The sequence below is a fragment of the Jaculus jaculus genome, chromosome 14 (genome assembly GCF_020740685.1).
Source record: "Jaculus jaculus isolate mJacJac1 chromosome 14, mJacJac1.mat.Y.cur, whole genome shotgun sequence".
NCBI lineage: Eukaryota > Metazoa > Chordata > Mammalia > Rodentia > Dipodidae > Jaculus > Jaculus jaculus.
The window spans coordinates 52873929-52893487 of NC_059115.1; the positions used below are offsets into that span (position 1 = coordinate 52873929).

Consider the following 19559-nt stretch of genomic DNA (forward strand, 5'->3'; position numbering starts at 1 on the left):
GATATTTAGTGGAAGGTGCTGAGCTGTGTCTTATACCCCAATATTCCCAGACATCTGCTTCAAGAGAGAAAGTGTGTTTGATGTTAATATACTACAAGATTTTATACCTCATATGATTCATGAACGATTTACAGCTAGTTATTATTTACAGGAGATGGAATAATGAGCTACACAGACAAGTTCAATTCTGTTTATGGAGAAAGAAGGACTGTACCTAACCTCTCATTTCCACTCGCTACCATATTAATATTTTATTTATATACATATATATATATATATAATATTCGATGTGGTTCCTTTCAGAGTTACAAGACCCTCTAGTATCAGCCCCTACCACTTTTGAGAATGATTTTATTTTCACCAGTGTAAGGCATCAAGAATGAAGACGGGCCAGGCATGGTGGCGCACGCCTTTAATCCCAGCACTCGGGAAGCAGAGGTAGGAGGATCGTTGTGAGTTCGAGGCCACCCTGAGACTCCATAGTGAATTCCAGGTCAGCCTGGGCTAGAGTGAGACCTTACCTAGAAAAAAAAAAAAAAAAGAATGAAGACGGTTTAGAGGCCACACTGAAATAAGCTCTCCAAGTGAACCAGAAGTGACATATCCGGAGCAACCTAGTTCACAGGGAGAATTAAAGCTACAGACATCTCCGCAAATGTGAGCAGAACACGTACGCTGATATTTGTTAAGCATGACCTATGAGATGGTGGCTACAATCACAGCTAGCTGTTCAGTAAGACTCGCAATTGGCAGAGAAATTTCAGAAACTTCCTAACTCAATTTAGTTTGTCTCATGCACTTTCTTAAATGGTGTTAGGTGATTAAAGCCATTCTCATCAAATAAAATCTGCTGAGGAAGAAAAAAAAAAGCAGGTTAAATTTTTTATATTTTAAACTTATACATTGTTTTTCTAATTATTGGCTCCCCTTACTGCTTCTGGGACAAAAAAAAAAGTCACAAACTTATTAAAATTTTAGTTTTGAGCCGGGCGTGGTGGCGCACGCCTTTAATCCCAGAACTCGGGAGGCAGAGGTAGGAGGATCACCATGAGTTCGAGGCCACCCTGAGACTCCATAGTGAATTCCAGGTCAGCCTGGGCTAGAGTGAGACCCTACCTCGAAAAAAAAAAAAAAAAAATTCAGTTTTGAGCCTGAACTAAAGGTTGCTTTAGAAAAAGCCTTTCCGAAGCCAGGCGTGGTGGCGCACGCCTTTAATCCCAGCCCTCAGGAAGCAGAGGTAGGAGGATCGCTGTGAGTTCGAGGCCATCCTGAGACTACATAGTGAATTCCAGGTCAGCCTGGGCTAGAGTGAGACCCTACCTCGAAAAACCAAAAATTTTTAAAAAAAGCCTAAATATATATATTTGCTTTTTGAGGTAGGGTCTCACTCTAGCCCATGTTGATCTGGAATCTACTATGTAGTGTCATGATGGCCTGGAACTCCTGGCGATCATCCTGCCTCCTGAGTGCTGGGATTAAAGGCGTGGACCACCATACCCAGCTAAATGTCTAAATTTCTAATGTAAAAAACCAATAGCAAAAATAAATGTCAAATATGAATGAGATAAGATAAATTGAACTACCAATAATATCTACCACATAAAGTTTGCCTTGAGGAAAAAGATCCTCATCAGTCTTTCAAATACATTATCTACTTATTTTAAGTATCATCTGTGTAAGGACAGCTAATAATAAAGCAAAACATTTAACACCTACTATTTAAAAACAACAATGAACCCAGGTTTGATTCCACAGTACCTACGTACTGACAGATGCAAAAGGTGGCGCATGCATCTGGAGTTCATTTGCAGTGGCTAGAAACCCTGGCGTGTCCGTTCTCTCTGTTTCTTTCTATCTGCCTCTTAATCTCTCTCTCTCATAAATAAATAAAACTTAAAAGCTAAACAAAAGTGAGAATAATAATGAAAAGTAGGCTTTCCATGTGGACAGTTGTCTAAATTCCTTTTCCTTACAATAAGTAATCTGCTTTTCAATACTATGTATTTCTCCCCTTTCTTCACATTTGCCGTGACAAGCTCACACTGCAGGACTTGGTCATCTTTCTGAATGACACAGATAACATTTGCTAGAGAACTAAAATAAGTCCCTCACTACCATGCCATTCCTTTAAAAAAGTAATTCTAGTACCAAATCACAGTTGTATAATGCCTCAAAATTCCAAGAAAGCCCTTTCTTTAGTTTCTAATGCCAACTATACTCACCACTTATTTGTTCAATAACCTGGCCTTATTTTGCAATTTTCTCCAGGTTTACCCCCTTAAACTAAATCAGGATGTCCTTTTTACCCAGCTTTTTAAACTCTTTCCAATCTGTAAAAAGTACTCTTGAAATTTTGAAAACTATCAGCTTCTTTATTTCTAGATTAGACTGAATTCAAACCCTTCTAAACATCAGTTACCTTGACGATATCTTACTAAGCTAGCTAGCTTGGTAGGTAGGAAGGTAGGAAGGTATGTATGTGTATGTATGTATGTATAACAAACTCAGAAATCAAACAAAATTATATGTTGATAGGCTGATGAAGACATTGTGACCAGAGAGGCCCACAGGGGCCTAATGTTGTATGTCCCTTGGGAGTAATGGGGCAATGCTTACTAATTCAGTGTCTGAAGTGACCTCATAAAAATAACCATGGAGGGCTGGAGAGATGGCTTAGCGGTTAAGCGCTTGCCTGTGAAGCCTAAGGACCCCGGTTCGAGGCTCGGTTCCCCAGGTCCCACGTTAGCCAGATGCACAAGGGGACGCACGCGTCGGGAGTTCGTTTGCAGAGGCTGGAAGCCCTGGCGCGCCCATTCTCTCTCTCCCTCTATCTGTCTTTCTCTCTGTGTCTGTCACTCTCAAATAAATAAATAAATAAATAATTTTTAAAAAAATAACCATGGATTCCAGGTCAGCCTGGGCTAGAATGAGACCCTGCCTCAAAAAACCAAAAAAAAAAAAAAAAAAACAAAACAAAAAAAACATGGAAGGAAGGAAGAGAGGGAGGGAGGGAACATAACAATAACAACCATGGCAAACTCTGAAAGCTATCTCTTACAAACAAGGGTTTATGTTGGATTAGAAGCAAGTCCAATTAGAAGCAAGTCCAATTAGAATCTAGGTATGACCCAAGGTTTCACAACTGAGAACATGGAAGGACAGGGCTGCCATCAGTTGAGATGGAGAGGGCTGGGGAGGAAGCAAGTTCAGAGAAAAGTGCTTTGGTTCTAGCCATACAGGTAAAGTTGTCAGCACCCAGCTGGTATCCAAGGCCAGGGACACCATGCAGTCAGCACAGAAGTAATGGATTCAGGGACAGGGACCAAAGGAGGCTGGGGAGAAGAGGAGGAACATTAGGGAAGCACCGCAGCAGCTAGTAATTAAGGAACTAAGGAGTTATCCAAGTGTGCATCCAGGGAAGTCGGGGGGAGGGGGGGGAGGAAGGAATGGCGAGAAAGGGTAAAAGCTGGGCATGATAATGAATGGCTATGATCCCAGCACATGGGAGGAGGAAGACCAGGAGTTCAAGATCAGCCTTGGCTGTGTAAGACTCAATCTCAAAAAATAAAAAGAAGGGCTGGAAAGATGGCTAAGTGGTTAAGGTGCTTGCCTGCAAAGCCTAAGGACCCAGGTTCAATTCTCCACGTGCCACCCTAAGACTACATAGTGAATTCCAGGTCAGCCTAGGTTAGAGGGAGCCCCTCCCTCAAAAAACTAAAAAAGTAAGTAAATAAATAAACAAAAAGGAAGGGAAGATGGATGGCCAACTGTCTGGAATGCTCCTGATGAGCCAAATTAACAGCAAACGCTGCGGATTGTGATTGCACTCAGCAGGATGGTGAGGGCAGAAGCTTGACTGAGGCAGGCCCAAGAGACCACAAAAGATTAGATCAGAGTGCCCGTAACTCACGGAGGCCATCTTCTGCAGAAGAAAACACATCAGCCGGGCGTGGTGGCGCACACCTTTAATCCCAGCACTCGGGAGGCAGAGGTAGGAGGATCGGAGGATCACCGTGAGTTCGAGGCCACCCTGAGACTACGTAGTGAATTCCAGGTCAGCCTGGAATAGAGTGAGAGCCTACCTCAAAAATCAAAAAAAAAAAAAAGAAGAAGGAGGAAACACATCAAATCACAGAATACAGGGGAAAAGAGGGCAAAGACTGTGTCAAGGATTTTATTTTGTTGTTGTTGAGGCATACACTGCCACATCTGCTTGGCTTGTTGGTTTTTTAGAGTAGAGAGATGTTTGTGCAGCACCAGCTGTTCATCTGTTCTTGCATTATGTGTGCTTGTAACAATGCCACAGAGAGCAAACCAATGCAGGGGAGGGCAGATTTGCTAGAACTATAATATTTCAGCAATATCGGCACAAATTTTATATTTTAAAAAATGAACTTCTGGGGACTGGAAAGATGCTCAGTAAGAGCACTTAGTTGCTCAACTAGGAGGAGCAGAGTTCAATCCCCAGTACCCTTGTAAGGTTCAAATTATAATTGCAATGGCTAAATTGAATGTTGATATTAGGTTAAGAAGATTTCTTTCAGAACTACTTTTGCGCTGGAGAAATGCTTAGTGGTTAAGGTGCTTTCCTGCAAGGCCAAAGGACCACAGTTCAATTCCCCAGGACCCACCTAAACCAGATGTACAGGATGCCACATGCATCTGGGGTTCATTTGCAGTGGCTGGAGGCCCTGGCATGTCAATTCTCTCTTTCTCTCTGCCTCCCTCTCAAGTAAATAAATAAAAATAAAATATTAAGAATAGCTTTTGGGGGGAAAAAAAGAACTAACTACTTTTGCTCTGTGCTCTGAGTATTTTTTCTTCCTGCTCCAATAATCAAAACCTAATGTTGATTTCCAATAATATCTTCAAAACAGTACAGAGTTGTCTAACTCAAAGCAAAGCTCATCATTTCCACAATAAATATGCAATCATTCCACACATACCACAGGATCTTTATGAAAATATTATGAAATTTATGAAAAAATTGCCAGGTTCCACATGCTAAGAAAGGTGGTTTGATTACGGCTCATTTGTTTGTGTGGTTGTTTGTTTTGAGGCAGGGTCTTAGTCTAGCCCAGGCTGACCTGGAGATCGCTCTGTAATACCAGGCTGGCCTCAAACTCACCACAATTCTCCTACCTCAGCCTCCCGAGTGCTGGAATTACATGGCAAGCTTAGTACTCACTTTTAATCCAGCTGCGTAGCCCACCGGCTGTGGGGCGATATTAGACTGTCCAGCTTCTCCTACAACCACAGCCAAGCCGAAGACCTCCTGGAAGGCATCTCGGACAGCGGCCACTTTGACTTCTTTATCTGAGGTGACCACGATGTCTAGTTCACCTCCAGATTCTACAAAGAGGAAAAGAAAATGTCAATTCCAAATTAATGAAGTTCTCACTGTTGCTATCATACCATGAGTTCAAACTTTATTTAATTATTACCAACCTCCTAAGATCATGCAAGATAGAAGTCACTATCTTTTTTACATCAATTAATTCATGAATTTGGTGTGCATGCTTGTCTGTATGTGACAGTGTGTGCACATACATGCCACAGCACATGACTGGAGGTCACAGGGTAACTTCTGGTGGGGAAGGGTCGCTCTCTGTTGTTCACCATTCACTTCTTGAGTTTCTAGGAAATTCTTCTGTCTCTGCCTTCCTTCTTTTTAAAAATATTTTATTTATTTACTTATTTGAGAGTCAGGTGTACATAGAGACAGAAAGCTCTGCCTCTCCTGTGTCTGCCAACAGGCACTCTGGAATTGCAGAAGCCAGTCACACCTTCTGGCTTTGACATGGAGATTGGGAATCCATTTTTTTTTTTTTAATAAAAGTTACAAAGTAAACAAGAACTACCACAAAATGCTGTTATTAGCTAAGAAACAGCTTGATTTTGGATCAATCCTTTTTATATATTCCCCATCCTTAAAAAGAGCATATAACAAAAGTAATTTGTACATTTTAATTAATTTGTACTACTGTCTCAACATATGAAATAACATATAAAACACTACCATTTAATTACTCATCAGTACAAATATTTTAAATTTTTCAATTATTTTATAAACTGGTGTTCTATTCTTTCTACACAATAACTTGACAAAATTGCTTTTTCTTTGTTTTTGCCGGAAAATATCTGTGCTATGTATGCATGTGTGCATGTTTGTACCTAGAGACCAAAGCACAATATAGAGAATCTTCCTGTATCCCTTCACACACACACACACACATATATATAATTTAAAAAAAATTTTTTGTTATTTTTATTCATTTAGTTAAGAGTGACAGACAGAGAGAGAGAGAGAGAGAGAGAATGGGCATGCCAGGGCCTCCAGCCACTGCAAAAGAACTCCAGACGCGTGCACCCCCTTGTGCATCTGGCTAACGTGGGACCTGGGGAACCGAGCCTCAAACCGGGATCCTTAGGCTTCACAGGCAAGCGCTTAACCACTAAGCCATCTCTCCAGCCCTATAATTTTTTTTTTTTTTTGACTCAGGGTCTCTCACTAAATCTGGAGTTCACTAATTCAGCTAGACTAGTTAGCTAGCCAATCCTTGTTCCATTTCCACCTGTGCAGCACCAAGATTAAAGGCCTATGTTGGCCCTGCCTGGTTTCTATGTGGGAGCTGAGGATCCCAACTCCGGTCCTGCTGCTGCAAGGTAAGTACTTTACCCACTGAACCATCTCCCCAACTTTTGTTTTGTTTTCTGGGACAGGGACTAATGAAGTTCAGGCTGGCCTAGACCTTGTTATATGTAGCTGAGACTGGCCCTGAACTCTTGATCCTGCCTCTACCTCCTGAGAACTGGGATTGCAGTCATGCACCACCTCACCCTACTGCTCTTTATTTCATTCTTGATTCAACTGTCTACTTCAGGGGAAGTAAACTGGCTAAGTATCAAAAAAAGTTTAAAGGATGTTTGATCAAACTCCACCAGGCTGTGTGAGCAAAGATAATAATGCACACGTCTCTGAACACAGGCTCCTCATCCCACACAGAAGGAAAATACCTGTTCCGCCAAACTCTTACATTAGCATTAGCAGCCAGCAGAACAGGCATTCAGTAAGTTTACTTGATCTGCTGCATCTTGTCAACTGACATGCACAGACAAGAAACTACTAAAAGTTAAGATGAGCGCGTGGCTTTTCACTGCCAATGAAAATCTCTGCTCAAGTCCCTGATGGCTGCAAATATTGTCTATGGAATTATTAGTAACTGGCACTGACCTCAGGAAGCCATGAGACTTATTTTTTTTTTCTCATATTGGATGCCTACATAGGTAAAGAGCAGACTGCATATCTATGGGAACTGCCTGAAGATTCTTAACAGGAACTAAAAGCAGTTACAATAGTTTTCCCAACCAGCTTCATAAACTTAGCTTAAGAAACATAACGAGATTGACTTCCTCTAAAAACACTATTCCTGAGTTAAGCATAAACACTATTTCTGTTATTTTTCAAGGTAGAATCTCACTCTAGCCCAGGCTGACCTGGAATACACTTATATAGTCTCAGGGTGGCCTCGAACTCACAGTGATCTTCCTACCTCTGCCTGTGGCCCCCAGGTGTTGGGATTAAAGGTGTGCTCCACCACAGCCAGCATAAACACTTTTTTTTTTTTTTGAGACAAGCCCAACAGACTTGCCTTTTAAAAAACACTTTTCATTAAATTAAATAATGCAGAAAATGTCAACAACCCAGTAAAAACTAAGCACTACTTCCCAGCCAACAGTGAATCAGTTAGATTCACATATAGCAACACTGACCCAGATTTACACTTAAAAACAGTAGCAATGCTAACAACTCATGATGTTTTCATGCCTCCAGAGCTCATTTAGTTGAGTTTACAAATTTACTTAATGGCGACTAAGTAAGACATAAATTAGTTGTATTAAAAACTAAGACCACCATTAAAAATCTCCGTCCAAGTCCCCAGGGCCTGGACAACACTGCCAATTCTGTAAAGTCTGTCTATGGGATTATTAGTACCTGGCATTGACCTCAGGAAGCCAAGAGACTGTTCATAGTGGGTATACACATAAAAAGTAAAGAACAGACTGTAGTCTATATGAACTGCCTGAAGATTACCATATTATTATAAGATAATCAAATGCAAGAACAACAAAAAAGGAATTTTCACTGATTACACGGCCAGTAGAGATGAACTAAAAATTATAGTTAGTGGCTAACATTAGTCAACACTTTAAAAAATGAGGCAGTTAGGGGTTTCACTTGGGTACTGTGGTGGTTTGGATCAGATGTCCCTCATAAACTGATGAGTTCTGAGTGCCTGGTCCCCAGCTGGTGGGAATTTGAATGGTAGAGGCTTGCTGGGAGAGGTGTGATGCTGGGAGAGGTGTGATGCTGGGAGAGGTGTGATGCTGGGAGAGGTGTGATGCTGGGAGAGGTGTGATGCTGGGAGAGGTGTGATGCTGGGAGAGGTGTGATGCTGGGAGAGGTGGACCCTGAGGTTTATTATCCCTAGTTTTCCAGTGCTGGTCTGGCTCATTCACTTGCTGCTGTTTTCCACCTGCTGTGGCAGAGGTGGTATCCAGCCTCTGCTCATCCTTTCCTCTGTCATAATGAAGTTTCCCCTCAAGTTGAGACTGTAAGTCAAAATAAAAGCTTTCCTTCCATCAGCTGCTTTTGACCAGGTGCTTTATTAAAGCAATGAGTAGGTAACAAACCAAGAAAAAATTGGTACCAGTGGAGTGGCGTCATTACTCCTAAAAACCTGACTGTGTGACTTTGGTCTTTCAGAACTGGTGTGCAGGAGAAATATGGAAGGATTTTGAAACTCTGGATGAAGAGATGCTCTTAAGTGCTATAAGGAAGGCTTGATGGACCATTCTTGTCAGAGTTTGAAAAGCCTAAATGCAGAAGAAAGAACTGTGCAGCCTTGGCTTAGAAGGAAGACCTTTATCAGGACTGGGCTACAGGCAGTTTGTGTGAGAAGCCAGCTGTGTTCTGTCCATGATAACTTGACCAGGGTTCAATTTAGAAGAAATGAACTGGCATATGGCACAGAAAGAAAAGAAAGTTTCAGACTGGAGACACAAGCCCATTTCAGCTGCAACTCTATGAGATTACCACCATTGAGACTGGGCTGGCTGTTTTGCATTGGGGCAGCAGGAAGAATGCTGACTCTTTTGAAAGTAGGGGACCAGAATGCTAACGGAGTTTTCCTGTTCTTCAAAGTTGGCTTTTATTCAATACTGCCCCTCAGATTAACAGATGTGGTAGCCCACCTGGTATTAGGAAGTATAACAGATGTAGTAAAGAGAGGATCATTGGATTTGCAATGTGGCTTGTTTTTTGGAAATGGACACTGGGTGATACGAGGAAAGGTTATTGGGAGGCCCTGTGTGGAAGGCCAACAGATTCATGAGGATGAACTGTTGGCTTCAGTGGAAACCAGGACTTTTTGAAGATGCCAGGAAACAGCTGCCAAGGAGTACTTCTGGCTCAGGATAAATTTTCCCTGGGCTGTAAGCAGCTCAGCTGGAGGGGCCAAATTGGAACCCTAGGGATTTCATCACTGGTCCCGGCTGAACACAAAACTGCTTGTTTTAGATCTTGTATTGGTTCAATCTTTCCTTGCAATGCCATCTTTTGCATGTTTCACTCTGTTTGGTTATGTGTTTGGGGTTTTACACCTCACACTTAAGAGAACTGGGACTGTGGGTATGTTTGAACAGTACTGGCATTGGAAACCTATGGGGACTTTTAAAGTTGAACAGAATGCATTTCATTTTACATCATGAATGGCTGTATACAGGAGCCATGGGTGGAACGTGAAGTTTTGAATCAGATGTCTCCCACAAATTTATGCTTGGTCCCCAGCTGATGGCAATTTGGCAAGTGGTGCTTTTCTGGAGGAGGTGTGTTTCTGGGAGTGGACCTCAAGGTTTATTAGCTGCTAGCTTGCCAATGTTAGTTCAGCTCACTTTCCTACTATGGTTTTCCACCTGCTGTGGCAGAGGTGATGTCTAGCCTCTGTTCATGCCATACTGCCCCAAGCCATCATGAAGTCCCCCCCCCCAAGACTGTAAGCCAAAATAAAAACTTTCCTCCCATCAGATGACTGCAATAGGTACATACTGATATATGGAGCCATGCCAGGATCCAGAGTGGTGATCATGCTTTCTACTGAGTGCTTCGTCTTATCCAGTACAGACTTCACCATAGGATTCCCAGCCACACCCTGCATGAACAATTCACACGTAAATGTTTACCTTAAGCAAAGAATACCATGATCTTTATGACTGTGAGAAAAAAAAAAAAAAAGTTTTTTTTTTCCCGGTTTTTCGAGGTAGGGTCTCACTCTAACCCAGGCTGACCTGGAATTTACTATGGAACCTCAGGGTGGCCTCGAACTCACGGTGATCCTCCTACCTTTGCCTTCTGAATGCTGGGATTAAAGGCATGTGCCACCACACCCGGCTTGAGGAAATGTTTTTTAAGTTTCCAATGCACCACAGACCAATACTTTTGATAACTAAGAAAAACAGGTCAGGGCAATGTCAAATTGCTATTAGGATTTTAAACAGTCATCTTCATTTCTCTTTCCCTCATACAGTGTGAGTAGTTCTATATGTGTAGGTATGTTTCATTACAAATACATTTATAGTTTTCATTTCTTACTTACCTTTCTGTTTGTCATCTCAATGCAGGACCTCACTCTAGCCCAGCAGACCTGGAATTCACTGTGTAGTCTTGAACTCACAGCCATCCTCCTACCTCCACCTCCCAGTGCTGGGATTAAAGGTGTGCGCCACCACACCCATCCATTTCTTACTTATCTAATGATTAGGCAAAACTTGTCTCTCAGGGTACCGCATAAGGACTATAATCAGATGTCTATGTAAGTTCATAGTTTGTTTTCTAAAGGTATAAAAAAAAATTCTCATCTTTAAATTCCAGAGTAGCACCCAGCTAGTTACCTTTAACAAGAACCATTTTGCTATGCATGCTCTACCCAAGTTTCTCTTTCTTGTTTTACCTGTTCCCAAACTCCACCTTCTTAGCTAGGTCTACCCCCTTGGATTCTTCAGACCACTTCATGACGTAAGACAGGAAGAATAGCTCAGAACTTTCCTTCTTCTAAGCATTTCTCTCAAAGCAAAAGGCCAAGGATGCAGGAGTCCTTCAAGAGCATCCAACAGACCACAATTTCCCTCTTCCACCTTACCAGTAAACTACGGAGATTCAGGAATGACAAGGTCATACACTGAAATTTAAGACTGCCAGCCTACTTTATACTGAAATTCATGACAGTTACAAGTCCTGGAGAGTTGAGCTGGATATTACAACCAATAACTAACAAGCATGCCTTAATAAGATTTTTTTTAAAAAAAAAAGAAGGTTATAGTTTCTACTTAAAGAAAATATTTTAACACTTAAAAAATTGCTATATTCCTGAAATGAAAACATATATGTTTAATATATGTAATGAAATTTGAAACAAATTCTCAACAGACTATGGGAAAGAACTTGGAAAAATAATTCCAAAATCATCTAAGAAAAGGAAGCAGGAAAGACCAACAAAGAGTCTGAAGAGAAATCAATAAGATCATACCATAAAATACTCGTCCACTTTTATGATATGCAGACTCTGCAAGTGTCCTTTCCATCTTATCACTGAGTGTCCCCATGCCCACCTAAGCACACAGTAAGCTTTCAACACACAGCAGTGCAGTAACAGTTAAAACGCCTCACTTATGTCGCAAGGACAGGCTCATGGGGACTGAAACAGTGCCCAGAACGGACACTGACACAATGTAGTCAGAGTGACATGTTGAGTCTCACTAAGGTTATGATCTTGAAATAGTCGTCAAGTTGATGGAAAACACTTAAACTTTATCTCTGTCTTTTTTAGTATGTTGATGTATATCTGCTGTATTAAGCTGTTAAGTATGAGAAAGAAAAGGATGAAAGAAGAAACATTTGTCACTAATGTTGGTATGAAAAGATTGGTGTTTTTTTCACTAAAAGGAAGATGGCTCTTGGAAATTTAAGAAAAAGCATAATAAAATTAAAACATAAAATGAGGAAAACACTAACATGTATATGGTAAAACAGTCTTACCATATTTTAACAAAATCCCAAGGGGAAATAAAAAAAAGGTCGTATTCAATAGCCAAGAAATGCAAATTTAAAAAAAAGATTTCAAACTCTGTCCATAACCAAGAAATGTCTTTCAAATTCACACCTGGTGCTGCCAAGCAAAAAATGCTGTCTCAGTGCACACAGGCAAACCCTCCTGTGAGTTCTGCATCCACATGCTGCATACTGGCAAACCCTCCTGCGAATGCTACACATCCGCACAATGCACACTTGTAAACTCTCCTGCAAGCACTACACATCAATAGCCTTAAAAGATCCATTCAGCTGTTCACTGGGAACGGCTCCTGATGAGCCAGCCTTGCCTGTAAATATTTACCTACAATAACATCACAGTCTCATTGACAAGAATCACAATTAGAAGAGATCACTGTACAATACAGTATCCACAGTTTATAACATTGTATTATGCCCTTGAGAATCACTGAATGATTCTCAGCTTTATTGCCACAAAAAAAAAGGTAAGTGAGGCTCAACTAGCTAGGCAACACCATCAACATATTTCAAAACATGCATGCAGTCAGGCCTAGTGAGGCAAGCCTGTAACTCCTGCTACTCGGCAGGCTGACTGATGCAGAAGAATAACAAGTGCAAGGCCAGCTGAGAGATGAATACTGAGTGGTCGGGCAGCTGAGGCAACTTAGTGAGACACTGTCTCCAAAAGCTTCCAGAAAAAAAATAAAAAAAAGTAAAAAGAAGGCTGGGAATCTAGGTAAGTGGTAAGGCACTTGCCTAGCATATGCAAAGGTCCTAAGTTCCATCCACTGTACTAGAAAATAAAAAATAACATGGTGTACACAATGTTTGTACAATTTTTGTCAATTAAAATAAATCAATTACAATCAGCTGAACGTGGTGGCGCACGCCTTTAATCCCAGCACTTGGGAGGCAGAGGTAGGAGGATCACTGTGAGTTTGAGGCCACCCTGAGACTACATAGCAAATTCCAGGTCGGCCTGAGCTAGAGTGAGATTCTACCTCAAAAAACAAAACAAAACAACAACAACAAAAAAATTACAATCAGAAAATATTAATAGACTGGTCAAAGAAAATACAATAAATAAATGCAGTAGCATCTGGGGCAAAGTAATCATATGTGTGGGAGGTGTGGTTTGTGTATGTATGTCTGCACATGTGTGCAGGTGCATGTGGAAGCCAGAGGTTAATGCTAGGGTCTTCCTCAGACTCTCTCTACCTTATTTTTTGAGCCAGCAGCTCCCACTGAACATAGAGCTCACTGATTTGGCTAGACCAGCTAGCCAGCAAGCTCTAGGGACTTGCCTATCTCCACCTCCCCAGTTGTTGGCATTATGGAATGTGCCATACGATGCCCATGGCTGACATTTTATGTGGGCTCTGGGGATCCAAACTCAGGTCCTCATGCTTGTGAGGCAAGCACTTTACCCACTGAAACATATTTCCAGGTCCTAAAAACTGTACTTCTAAAGAAAAATATCTATTATGGCTAGAAGAATACTCATCACCCTTTCTAGGTAAAAACAAACAACACAAAACCCATGTGTCACTATTTCTATTCCAAAAGTGAGCTTCTCTTACCTTAATAAAACCCCAGATTCCACCAGCAGAGACGTCATCCTGACCTCGACTGATTCTTGGATCATCTTGCTCCTCAGGGAAAGTGATGGCTGATGTGGTGCCAGGTCCCTGGGCAGGAGAAGTCAGACTGGCTTGCTGAGTGATAGGGGCTGGCATAATACCTAGTTAATAGGAAAAAATGTTAATGTCTAATTCATCCCCAAACCTTTTTCCTATATATATATAAAAAAAACCACAGCATATGAGATGAACAGCTAAGGACAACTTCAATTAACAATCTAACTATACACCTAATCATTTTAAAATGGTTAACTGAATGACCCAAACCTCAATAAATGTAAATTAAACACAATTTCAAAAGAGATGAATTTTCCTTTACATAGGCTTATACTAAGTGTCCCAAAATAAAGAAAAAAATATAGAGAGATATACACATCATACACATACATATGTTTTTCATGTTTTCCTGTTTATTATTTGGATGGCCATCTGTATTCCTCATCTCAATCTATAAAAGCAACTGAGCCAACAAGCCCACTATAAAAACTACAACAATCACTACATACTCTATACATTTCATTTTAACTCAAAAAAAAAAAAAATACGCATAAACATAGGCCAGCACTTAATACTTGTACACTACAATCAGTTCTACTTCTGCAACATTGATTTTAATCCCACGATGCTAAGCAACGGAGGATGGGAAAGACTGGGTCTTGATCCTTAATTGCCAACAACCATAACAGGGAAATTAAAAAAAAAAAACAAAAACATGTAGCTAATCTAAGAAACTGAATAACCCAATATCACCAACTTCTGGCACCCGTGGGCTTTTATGTGGTATTGGATTTTCACAAAAACTACAAACAGCTCATCTTCAGTCCACTCAGAGCATGCTTCTCTGTAGGTGCAGAAATGTTTGGACAAATGTTCAAAATTCTTTCTGATACCTCAAATACTAATCATAATCGAGTTTTCTATCACATAAAAATTATACACTAAGTTCCACCAGCTTTATCTTTGATGCTCTAAACATGGCAAAGTATGAGAATAGAAAACTCTGGAAATCAAAGACATAATTCAGGATGCAGGGGAAGTGAAGCTCTGCTCATTGCTGAGAAAGCAAAACGGTGTAGGAGTCTTTAAAAAGCTTAGCTGTGTGTCAAAAGCAAAACAGAGGCACCACGTAAGTCAGCAATTCTTTGTGCCGAAATATGGCCAAGAGAAATGAAAACACATTCGCACAAAAACATGTGCATGAAAGTTCATAGCATTAATCCAGACCACCGGAAAGCAGAAACACGCTATCAAGTGATGAAATGAGTAAACAAAATGTGATACAGTCATACATCAGAATATTATTCAGCCACACGTAGTACTGACACATGCCACAAGATGAACCATGAAAATATCTGATGCGAAGTCGATGCCAGATGACTACTCATAGCTATGGGCGACACTTTTTAGGGTAACAAAAGGTTACAAAGTTGGGGCAGTGGTTGCAAACTACTGAATTGTACTTTTCACACAGCTGAACCGTACAATATACAACACAGCTCTTTGGAGCTGAAAATTAGTCATAAAACGCTATCTACAGCCATGCATTTCAAAGCAATCACAGGAAGAAATTACCTGTTACTGGAGGCGCAGAAAATGATGGCATCAGAGGTGTCTGGGGGGCCCTTCCTGCATGGCCCCTTGTAATGTCGTAGGTTGTACCCACCGAAAACCCTGAGATGGGAGGGCCGGAAGGGGGTGAAGACAAAAGGGTGCCCGGGGAAGAAGCTGATGGTGGGAAGTGAGACGCAGGAGGGTGACTGAAGGCGGCGGCCGCTGGTGGAGAGACGGCCGGTGGCATGGAAGTGCCACTCGGTGGAACTGAAGGAGCTGATGATGAAGGCACAAAGGGTGGTAGGGCTGACGGCCGCACGGGGGGCAGGGACGGCTGGGGGGTCGAGTACGAATGCGGTGGCAAGGGCTCCATGCCGGGCACGTTCGGAGAAGAGAAGGAACTGGCTGCAGCTAGGAGGGAAGCGGAGAGGGTGAAAACCGGGAATGCCCTGATTCAGCTTGCAAGCTCTCACTGCTCTGTTCTGGCAAAATGGTGATCATGACAGGCTAAATTCCAAGAACTGTTTCCAAATGTATAGTTTAAAAAGAGGTAGTACTGGGGCTGGAGGGATGGTTTAGCAGTTAAAGTGTTTGCCTGCAAACCAAAGGACCCAGGTTCAATTCCCCAGGACCCACATTAGCCAGATGCACAAGGGGACGTACACATCTGGAGTTCGTTTGCAGTGGCTGGAGGCCCTGAAGCACCTGCTTTCATTTTCTTTCTTTCTCTCTCTGTCATAAATAAATAAAAATAAAACAATTTTAAAGATAAATGTAACACTGGACAGATGGCTTAGTGGTTACGGCACTTGCCTGCAATGCCTAATGACCCACGTTTGACTCTTCAGAGCCCATGTAAGCCAGACGCACAAGGTGACGCAAACGCTCAAGGTCACACAAGGTGGTGCACACGTCTGGAGTTCAATGACAGTGGCTGGAGATCCTGGGTGCAAATTCTCTCTCTCTCTCATGCTCTCTCACATTTAAAAAAAAAAGGCTAGTCTGTTGTGCTTGCCTCAAAAATAAAATAAAATACAAAACAACTACGACTTTCTACAGAAGACTTTCTAGAAGACGGCCCTGGGTAAAAGCAGTAGTGGCAGCATTATATGATAACACTGCTGCTTGTGAGCAGATGTTTCTTGCTCCATTCCTTTGTTTGGGTGTGTTTTCAATACATTTTTTTTTTATCCCTGGTTTGAAAATAAAAACCTACATATTAAAAGCTCAAAAGATTAATTCCCACAAAGCCACAGATCAGGAAAGTACCACATGCCTCTAAAGGTACATCTGTTGTAGTTAGGATAGTAGTTTCCAGTCAATCTGAGTAGAGAGAACAAAAGTCTGCTTACAGAAAAACACCGATTTTGTGCTTTTGTATGTGTGCATGTGCACACATGTCCGCTCATGCACACAGTCCACAAGATAACCTCGGTGGTAACCTCTGGAACGTCATTCACCTGTTTTGAGACTGGTCGTCTCACTGACCTGGAACTTGCCAGTAAAGCTAGACTGGCTGGTCAGGAAGCCCCAGGATCTTCCTGCCTCTGCCTCCCGAGCAGTGGGACAACAGGCTCATGCTTCCACACTAAGCATTTTTTTTAATTATTTATTTATTTATTTGAGAGCGACAGACACAGAGAGGAAGACAGATAGAGGGAGAGAGAGAGAATGGGCGCGCCAGGGCTTCCAGCCTCTGCAAACGAACTCCAGACGCGTGCACCCCCTTGTGCATCTGGCTAACGTGGGACCTGGGGAACCGAGCCTCGAACCGGGGTTCTTAGGCTTCACAGGCAAGCGCTTAACCGCTAAGCCATCTCTCCAGCCCCACACTAAGCATTTTTATATGGGTAATGAGGCTCAAAGCCAAGTCCTTATGTTTGTGAGGCAAGTACTTTACTAATGGACCCATTTCTCAGTCCTAGTATTTTCTTATTTTTAACAAGCAAGACTATTTGCTTATAGTCTTCAATTTAAAAAAAAAAAAGGCTATTTCTCTCTGTCCTGGCAAAGATTAGCCAAGTCTCCACATATGTCTCCTTCCAGTTGTCTCAGAAAAGACAAGAGTGTCGTCCCTGGTCTCTGACCTACAAGGTACAAAACACCACAGGTACCTAAGGGAACTGGGGTAGAAGACATGGCGGTGGCAGCCAGGCCCGCTGGATTCAGGGGAGGAGTCCCTGGCGGCGTTGTCTCTATTCCACTCTCTTCCATCATTTTTCTTCAATTAGAGTCTATTGAAAAAATATGGAAACAAAAATATAGTCAATCATACACAATAACAGTGATTTTGTTTACAAAAGTTGTGCAGCCAGAGAACAATTAACAGTAATTGCTAAGAGACAGGCTGCCCCTGCTACTCAAAACACAACTTATTTCTAAGTACAGAGCTAATCAAAACTTCAGAGAACAGCCTACGAGACTTAATTTGCAAATATCTAGTGGCATTTCCATATATATACCTTACAAACTTGGAAATAATTCTGTCACCTACCATTAACCACTGTTTCAAATAGTCAAGTGCCAAGTTGATGGTTGCCATTCAAATGCCTGTTAAGTAGGCGTAACTTCTGGGCTGGAGAGATAGCTTAACGGTTAAGGTACATGGCTATGAAGCCTAAGGACCCAGGTTCGATTCTTCATGTCCCATGTAAGCCAGATGCACATGGTGGCGCATGTGTCTGGAATTTATTTGCAGTGGCTAGAGGCCCTGGTGCACCCATTCTCTCTCTCTCTTTCTCTCCCTCCTTCCCTTTCTCTTTGATTCTAATAAATAAATAAAAATAAATCTTTTAAAAATGTGTAACTTTCAGTCACCATATTTAAAATAAAAAACATCTAATTTTTCTTTGAAACTCTTCCACTTCCCTCATAAAGCATTCTCTGTGGGCTACCCTGTTACAATGTGTTCAACTTGATAAACATATTAATTCCTAGTCTCCCTGGTTCACATCTTAAAGCTTGTTTCTTAACAGCTACAGGATATCTTTCAGGTTTTAGAAGTTAACTATAAGAAACAAACCACAAGAAAGCAGGATTCTAACAGATGATCATGGATTATCAAATATGAGCAAACTTCCTTAAAAGTTACAAATCTGGAGAAATGGCTTAGCAGTTAAGGCACTTGCCTGTGAAGCCTATGGCGACCTGGGTTGGGTTCCCCAGTACCTACATAAAGCCAGACACACAAGGTGGTCCATGTGTCTAGAGTTTATTTATAGTGAGTGTCTAGAAGCTCTGTCATGCCCATTCTCATTCATTCTCTCTCTTTCTCTCTCTCTCTCTCTCTCTCTCTCTCTGTCTCTTGCAAATAAATATTTTTAAAAAGTTACAAATCTTGGCCTAAGAGGTAACTCAACAGTTAAGGCACTAGCCTGCAAAGTCCAAGGACCCAGGTTCAGTTCCCCAGGACCCATACAAAACCAGCTGCACAAAGTGGTACATGCATCTGGCATTCATTTGCAGTGGCCAGAGGCCCATTCATATCCCCCCCACCCACCCGCAAATAAAAACTTTTTTTTTAATAGCTGGGCATGGTGGCACACACCTTTAATCCCAGCACTTGGAATTTTTTTTAAATTTTATTTATTTATTTATTTATTTATTTGAGAGTGACAGACACAGAGAGAGAGACAGATAGAGGGAGAGAGAAAATGGGCGCGCCAGGGCTTCCAGCCTCTGCAAACGAACTCCAGACGCGTGCGCCCCCTTGTGCATCTGGCTAACGTGGGACCTGGGGAACCGAGCCTTGAACCGGGGTCCTTAGGCTTCACAGGCAAGCGCTTAACCGCTAAGCCATCTCTCCAGCCCAAAACTTTTTTTTTAAAGTTACAACTCTTGCTGGGTGTGGTGGCACATACCTTTAATCCCAGCACTTGGGAGGCAGAGAGAGGAGGATCAGACTGAGTTCGAGGCCACCCTGAGACTACATAGTGAATTCCAGGTCAGCCTGGGCTACAGTGACACCCTACCTTGAGAAACCAAACAACAAACAAAGTTACAAATCTTGTCTTTCATCTTATGTATTCACCTGACTATAGAATATGACAGATTTGTTTTTGGTGTCTTCAGTGGTTTACAAAGTGAGTGAACTGTTTGCCAGGCACTATGAGTCTATGGTGGTACCTCGGGAAGTCCAATGGCAGAAACCCGTGGCAGAGTCTGCAGACCACACACTGAGTAACAGCACCAAGCCACGAGATCGCTGACGCAGCACTAATTCCAACGCGCACACTGGGGCCTCAACTACGTATGCTGAGGGG

At 41.9% G+C, this 19559-nt stretch overlaps 1 protein-coding gene across 2 annotated transcripts in view; it reads right to left on the bottom strand.

The window, feature by feature from the left end:
- Positions 1–19559, bottom strand: part of Prrc1 (proline rich coiled-coil 1) — a 37848-nt gene that overhangs the window by 13802 nt on the left and 4487 nt on the right. For both annotated transcript variants that reach the window (XM_004651527.2, XM_045133904.1), the window contains exons 2-6: positions 17412–17531; positions 15319–15708; positions 13687–13847; positions 10109–10211; positions 5189–5352 (exon numbers count right to left, since the gene is read on the bottom strand). In XM_004651527.2, coding sequence (XP_004651584.1) covers positions 5189–5352; positions 10109–10211; positions 13687–13847; positions 15319–15708; positions 17412–17514 — 921 coding nt within the window. In that variant the 5' untranslated portion in view covers positions 17515–17531. The remainder of the gene's footprint in view (positions 1–5188; positions 5353–10108; positions 10212–13686; positions 13848–15318; positions 15709–17411; positions 17532–19559) is intronic.